Raw genomic sequence first — 8270 nt, 5'->3', positions numbered from 1 at the left:
GATTGGATAGCAACATGATAGAAGGGTTCACTTGATAGTCTCAAAATATTAAGGCAATTAGAAAACATGAAAGATCACTCAAGTTTATGCTTTAAATTGATTTTTTTTAGCCTGATAGATTGTCACTTTCAATTATGAGATTTCCTATTAACAAAGTAAAGATTGTTAATGCTTTAAAAGGAAAATCATTCTTTCCTCAATACAAGGATGATAAATGTTAATAGATAGAAGAAGCATTTTTCTTAGGAGCATCCTTCAATGTCATGATAAAGTAGAATGGATTAAATGTTCCCTATAAACTTGAGAAGTAAAATAGGGGTGTGTGCACAAAGATGGGTGACCAAAAATTTGCCACTTTTTATTTTTCCCCAATCTACGACATAGTGTTTATGCACTATTTTGCCTACACACTATAATTAGTATTTCTTGAACCATAGGCTTGGACAGGCTAAAACATAGTGCATACACACTAAATTGTGTATGTGCTATAATGCATATGTGCTATTTAAAAATAAAATAAAATAATCCAAATTTTCAAATTTAAATAGTGCGTACACACTATAGTGCGTATGCACTATTTAAAAATAGAAATAAGATTCAAATTTTTCTAATTTAAATAGTGCATACACACTATGGTCTTCCTTGAATATTATCTATCCTAAGGGTTGAATTTGGATTAGATATCCAACTCAAATTCTTGGACATCTAAAATAGGTCTTAGACATGATTTTCAGCAAGTTTGCACAAAAAAATGTAGATTTGGTTATGTGGTATCCATCAAGTTTTCTCGTGGTTATATAACAAGAGAATCGGCTTACATAAGATTATTTATCTCCTTGTTAGATATCTAACTATATAAAAAAAATTGAATTTGGATTATTTCAAGTCTTTCATCACTAATTTGTTTTCAATGTATGTCCATTTTTTGTCAAAAATCAAATTGTAGTCTTTTGGGTATAGATTCTTGCTCTTTCATCATTTCTTACACTCTTTCATCATTTCTTGTAACAAGTTATATCTTTAGAAGCTAGACTCCATTCTACATAGTTTCAAAAAACAAATTAGTCTTCAATGATTTCTAGGGGTGCCACAACAAAATTTCATGTTTTTGAGATGATTCCACTTTAAAAATTCATAATAAATCAAATGTAGAGTAAACAATTACCAAAAAATTCTAGGATAAACTACATAGTGTTAGCTACCTCCTCACGAGAGTGATTAAAAAAAGTTAAATAAAAAGTTAAGATTTTAGGGGTAGCACACTTGACACTATGTTATAGATTTACTCAAAAAATAAGACCACTTTGTGTGCTCCCTCTTTTTCAAGGTCTTAAACTCCACCAATTAACAAAACTATTAGTATTTTAGAAACTAGATGTAGAGGGCTACAACTTTTATTTTTATCATATCTTTAAATATTGAGTCCAACTATCTTTAATTTCTTGTCAAAGTTCAGATTTTTCTGATTTCAAATAAATGTGGCAACTTATAACCCCTTTTTGGTCCCACATCTTTGTTCACTTACCCATACTACATGATGGTTTTCCCTAGGATTTTCATCAATTGAGAAGGTTAAGGTACCTTTCCTTTTCTTGTTTTTTTGAGTTGTTGGGTCCATCTACCATGACAAGAATTTGTGGTAAACTAAGCTATCTATTGGGAAACTTTATTTTTCATACAAGTGCCATGAAAAATCTTTGAATGGGGAAAATGATGTATGTAGTAGAAATTACTTGGATAATCTATTCAATTTTACACCATTGGGAATATGGGTAGTTAAAACATGTAAAATAATGCATATTGGATATGTCCTTACATCTCTTATGGGGAAAGTGCTAGTATATTTATATATTCATAAATTATGATATTTATGTTTGCTCATTTATATTTATTCATTGTTATATTCCCATATTTACCTATATATTTATATAGTGTATATTTATTTTTCATACATTTATGTTCATTAAAAGAAATTAAGGTTTTATTACTATATAAATATTTACATATATTTATATTTATATTTTTGTATATTTCTATTTCTATTTAATTGTTTTTTTATTTATATTTTATGTTCATTTTATATATAAATAAAATACACTTAGTAGACATGCAAATCATCATCATTATGGAGACCATTTCTCATAAATGTGGCTAAATACTCAAAAAAAAAATTATAATTGCTCTTTTTTTTTTAATTACTAAAATTTAATAACAACTCTTGAAAGACCAAAAGCCACAACTTATAGACCACCTTTTACAATGAGACAAATGCAAATAATAGAAAACTATAAGTCACAGCTTAAAATTCCACAAAAATTTTCCTCTTTGTGATATGAACCAAGGTTTCCATAATGCGAACTATTGCTTCAACCAACTAAGCTAAACCCCTCACACAAAAAAAATATTAAATATTAATAAAAAATTATATATTTTCCCACTTATTCTTGACTTTAAAATCTATAATTTACAATATTGAAAACCTTCTTTGTAAGTTATTATATCTTATATATAATCTCATTATCACTTGGTGAATTTATTACATGATTTTCACTTCGTATATATTAAAACTATTTATATTACTAAGAATAAGGAGAAAAAGAAGAAAGAAGGGAGCGAAAAGGAAGACAAAGAACAAGGAGGAGGTGGAGATGGATAATAAGAAGGAAAATAAGAAGGAAATGAAGGAGATGTATGAGGAGAGTACAATCATGTTTCTCCCTTTCGAGCCCTAGTATATTAAACCAAGTATATCTTGTTGTTGGTGAATCATTCCAACTCTTTTAGGGTAGCTACTAGTAAAATGTTAAGGAGAAAATATCTAATATTTAAAATTGTGGGTATTAAGGCATGTATTTTTTAGGGTTTCATATTGATTTTATAATTTTCTCTAGTCGACCCCATCCTGCCTTGGAGATCAAAGATTAGCTTAGATTGAAATTAAATTAAAGATAATATTGAAAAAATAATTTCAAGAAAATCTTTAAGTTGTATATATTGATAGCAATTTCATTTGAGGAATGCCTTCTACTTAATTAGTAGATGAATAATTTGTTCACATTTTATTCATTTTTCTTTCATTTCTTCTCTTCATATAGTCTTTTATGTAAGAGGCCCTGGGTCCAAATCTACTTGAAGCTAACACAAATAATAATTAATGTAGGCTTTGGCTCATTACCTAAGTAACAAGTTATATGACATTATCAACTATCCCCTAGAAACTATAAGGATGTACTAGAGTATTTGGTTTTGTATCCTTATAAGCATCCCACTACAAGCTAATAATCCTTACCTACATAATTAATATATTTGTCCTCCAAAGATATTCATCCTTGTGTATATTTTTCTTTTACAATAATATAATTACATGCGGGATTAAATTCTTCAAGATACTATTTATTTTTCTCTTTCCCATTCCTTCCCACGTAGCCTATAGAGTTCATAAATGAAAAATACCTCAATTTATATGTAGTCTTTGTCTCATCTATGACTTATTTCTCCCATCTATAATCTTATTTGTCCTCCAAAGATATTCATCCCTGTGTATATTTTTCTTTCACAATAATTACATGTGGGTTTAAATTCTTCATGATACTATTTATTTTTCTCCTTACCATTCATTCCCACATAGTCTATAAAGTCTACAAATGAAAAATACCTCAATTTATATGTAGTCTTTGCCTCATCTATGACTTATTTCTCTCATCTAGAATCTTATTTGTCCTCCAAAGATATTCATCCCTGTGTATATTTTTCTTTCACAATAATTACATGTGAGATTAAATTCTTCAAGCTACTATTTATTTTTCTCCTTACCATTCCTTCCAACATAGTCTATAGAGTTTATAAATGAAAAATACCTCAATTTTTATCTAGTCTATGATTTATTTCTTTCATCTAGAATCTTATTTGTCCTCCAAAGATATCCATCCCTGTGTATATTTTCTTTCACAATAATTACATGTGGCATTAAATTCTTCAAGCTACTATTTATTCTTCTCCTTACCATTCCTTCCCACATAGTCTATAGAGTTTATAAATGAAAAATATCTCAATTGGTATGTAGTCTTTGCCTGTCTATGACTTATTTATCTCATCTAAAATCATATTCAACAAAATCTTAGACCTTATACTTCCTTCCATTTGATAACTTATTTTGTATATGATTTACGTAAGCAAAACCAATATTCAATTACTATCTTAACATGTTAAGAAAAAATTATATAAATTATATTTTATATAAGCTCAACAAATTAAATTTCACTTGACCCGTTTAATAAATTTATTATGGGTTTGACACTTCTTCTCCGAATCTACATTTCTTATAGCAATCAACCATTATATTATGGATAAATAGACTGAATGATCTACAGGTTCACTAAAACCAAATAGTCTATAAGAGCATCAGCAATATCCAATAACAATAATATATATGCAACAAAAAGTTAACGGACTTTACACCTGGAATGAAATCTTTTGCAAAGCCAAGAACATACCAAGAAGTTAATACAAAACAATATTGTATGACAAAAAGACCACCCGAGTATTTTTTATAAGTCAAGTTGGCATTTATGGTGTATAATAAAATACCGAATCTTTCGAGGCTATGAAAAGCTACTCTGCATTTCTTTATGTGAACGCGCGTGTATGCTCAATGACTTTGACGCGGTGACAGAGACTCTAAATTTTATATTCAAATGAGAGATTCCAAGCAGATCATGGCAAGGCTGTGCAGACGTTGATGGGTTTGACGTCAATTCAAGAGTCAAGTCTTTTTCTCCATTATAACGCGGAATGACTTGTATTCAGATAATGTAAAACCAAATTCGTGCTTGTATTCAAAAGTCTTATAAAATTTGGACTTGATGAACAAGACTTTGATTTTATTGAATGGAGTATAGTTGGCATGATAGTTTCCAGGAAATTACCTCCACATTTTCCAGGGTTTGTTGAAGAGCAAGACTTGATTTTATCGCAAGCTCTGAGAACTTTTGTAATATATAGAATAGAGGCTATGTTTTGTTTTCTATTCATTTGATGATTGAAGATGGAAGCCAAAGTAGAGGGAGAATTTCAGCTTCCTGGGTTCAGATTTCACCCCACAGAAGAGGAATTAGTGGGGTTTTATCTCAGGAAAAAAGTGCAAGGCCAACAGTTTGGATTTGATATCATTGGGACTTTGGATTTGTACCGATATGATCCTTGGCAGCTCCCAGGTACTGACTATGATAGAAGAAATTATTAGTTTTTCAGTGATCTGCAATTTTTAAGATAGTTTCATGTTGTTTTATTTTGGGTTGAAATTGTATTTGTTAGGGTTTCTGTTATGTTGATTAGTATTTGTTGGAAAATCTTGTTAGGTTGAAGGTAAGTCCTTAAGCCTACTTTAATTTTATAGATATTCTGGTTACCAGATCTTTGTTAAGATGTGTATGTCCTGATTGGAAGATGGTTATCTTATCAGATTTTATTTAAGATGGTTATTTTATCACATCTTACTTTATCACATCTTACTTAAAGATGGGTATGTTGTAATTCTTGATGTTCGTCGTTGTTGTTTCTGAATTTCAGTTTATAAAATTGTTTTAGGATGAATGTTTCATATCATATTCGGTTATCTATCATCAAAATATTAAAATGTAAATTTTCTGAGAAATATAATCATTATTATTTTATATTAATGATTATCTTGTATTTATCTATATAGAAGTCATTGGCTAAGTCACGTAATTCTTGATGTTTTATCCTGTTGATGATTAGCTTCTGTTATGTATACAGACGACCTTTGTTTTGCACACACTTAGGGCAGATGCAATGAGGACCTGAGATATAGGTTAAAATACTATGTCGGAAAACTTTCCAAACTCTAATATGATGGCCTACACCATAAAAGATAAGTCTCTTGAGATAATGAAAAAATATTCTAACGTGCAGCTTTAGAATATAACAATCCATTTAATTGGGTTTTCAAGATTTAAAAAAATATAAAATTAAAAATTAAAAAAATTGTTATGATTTTATAATAGTCTCTTTAATCATATAATAGGTATTTGATCAATCTCTGATTTGTTGGGAAATGGTGTTTAGTAAATTAGTTCAAGATTGCAGATATGATGACTTTAAAGTAAAATCATTCATAGTATATGATTTGTCATCAAAATAATTTTAAATGAATTATGTAAAATTTGTAAATATTAGATTTGATAGAAAAGCATTTAAGATCTAACACTTCAGAATTATGTAAAATTTGTAAATACTATACTTGATAGAAAAGCATTAAAGATCTAACACTTCAGAATGAATTTCATTTTGCATCCTGAATATTCGAACCCATGAGCACTGCAATCTTTATATAATTTGCAAAATACCATACCAATGATAGATCACTAAGTTTATTTTAAAATATAAACATAAAATTATTGCATAAATATTTTTAAAAGGTTCGGAAAAGTTAAAAATTGTGAAGCGTCCACTGATATAATGAATTTCTATATTTGAAAGCACATAATTCGGTACCAAACTTCATGATCAACCATGGGATAACTAGAAAAGATAGATTTTAAACACATTTGATTATTACTCAAGTGAAGAATTTGTTCCAGTCTAGATTATATCAGATCCAGTTTATAAATTTTAGATTTCAAAATTCAGTGATACAACACTTGGGTTTAAATAATGGATATTAAATTCTCGATTCAGAGATTTCTTTTAACATACATAGTTGTAAGAATCTGGATTTATGTTCTTGTGAGTTGTCTGAATTTATCATTGTCTCAGGTATGGCATTTATTGGGGAAAGGGAATGGTTTTTCTTTGTTCCTAGAGATAAAAAGTGTGCCGCAGCTAGAAGGAGCAGGCTTACAGTCTCAGGATATTGGAAGGCCACTGGTTCAGACAGACCAGTTCGCAATAAAAAGCTTCTATGCATTGGACTTAAGAAGACTCTGGTCTTTTACAGAGGCAAAGCCCCACGAGGGGAGAAGACAGACTGGATTATGAACGAGTACAGAATGCTAGATTCTTGCCCTTCAACTAAGGTTTTTGTTTACAACACTTATAACAAAAAAGTTCATTGAAGAATTCTTTATATTGAAATATTTGATAATTCTTCTAACAAATGTTTAGAAGATTTCTATACATTGAAACTTCTATATGATAAGACAAGTGTAATTCATTCATTATCTATTAATCTAACATTCATTATCCATTGATCTAATTTTGATCATTTGACAAGAAACCAGATAGTTTAGTTGAATTTTTTTATTTCTTCACTTTACACCGTTAGAATGACAATATCTTCTTATAAATTGTGGGTGCAGAAGGATGTTGTTTTGTGCCGCATATACAAAAAACCCACTACACAGAAAACACTGGAGCAGCGCTCGCTTGGTGTCTCAGCTGATGAGAAGCCTTCTTCATCTTCTTCGTCTTTTATACAACGTGACATTTTTTCACTGAACTGTAACCATGATTATAAGCTGATGAACTTTCCAAGTAAATCTATCGATGACGAAGGATTGTGTTGTGAGAATAGAAGTGATGATGAAGAGCTTTTGGACTGCATGGCTTCATTCAATGAAACAAAGTTGAAACCGCCAGAGTTAGAGGTACCCAAGATGTCTGTGGAAAAGCTGTTTTGTCAGCAGAGCTTAGTGAGTCCATGGACACCTTCTGTCCTGCTATCCACTCCTAAGGACTACTGGAACAACATCTCAGATGGTACATGCATTCCTTCAAAGTATAGCTTCACCATGTAAAACGAAGATGCATCTTCCTTTTCTCTAGATTTCATGTTTGTAAATCCTCAATTTGAGCGTCTGGGCTCTTTTTATTTTTATTTTTTTTGGGTTGGGGCAGCCAATTTAGTTTTGTTAAAAAGTTGAATTCTCAAAATAAGTTTGAATTCTATTTAGTTTACATCTTTGAGATGTTTTTTTTTTTAAGCAAGAAATAACGTATTTTATTTTATTTTATTTTATTTTATTTATAAATATTAGTATTTTAATATAGAAATGACTGTCCAAACTAAGTTTACAATTAAGAAATTTAATTACTTCCAGCTCATTATACTCTACTCCTAATTGCTTTTACAGGGTGTCTTTGACATTAATTACATCTGAATTAGTCAAGTGAATTCTTTTATATCTATTTAGATAATCAGATCCGAAATGGTTTCTTAATAAAGATATTATATTTATAGGGCTTGGATCCTTGCCACCCATACCAGTAACTCAAGTCAAACCAACCTAAAGAGTTTATTAGAATATTCAATT

The 8270-nt window shown here is 29.7% G+C and overlaps 1 protein-coding gene across 2 annotated transcripts; it reads left to right on the top strand.

The window, feature by feature from the left end:
• Positions 1-4809: 4809 nt before the first annotated feature.
• Positions 4810-7914, top strand: LOC149555518 (NAC domain-containing protein 22-like). Of its 2 annotated transcripts, none has more exons than XM_089829587.1 (3): positions 4810-5213; positions 6775-7034; positions 7317-7914. In XM_089829587.1, the coding sequence occupies exons 1-3, from the start codon at positions 5045-5047 to the stop codon at positions 7752-7754; spliced, it is 867 nt and encodes a 288-aa protein (XP_089685713.1). In that variant the 5' UTR covers positions 4810-5044; the 3' UTR covers positions 7755-7914. The 2 variants fall into 2 exon arrangements, with proteins under 2 accessions (XP_089685713.1, XP_089685714.1); XM_089829588.1 differs by having other exon boundaries at positions 4902-5213; positions 7320-7914.
• Positions 7915-8270: the final 356 nt, after the last annotated feature.

The sequence above is a fragment of the Cupressus sempervirens genome, chromosome 5, assembly GCF_028749045.1.
Source record: "Cupressus sempervirens isolate cs-2001-9-10 chromosome 5, ASM2874904v1, whole genome shotgun sequence".
NCBI lineage: Eukaryota > Viridiplantae > Streptophyta > Pinopsida > Cupressales > Cupressaceae > Cupressus > Cupressus sempervirens.
Note: the sequence above shows the minus strand (reverse complement) of the source record. Positions and strands in the feature narration are given on the sequence as shown.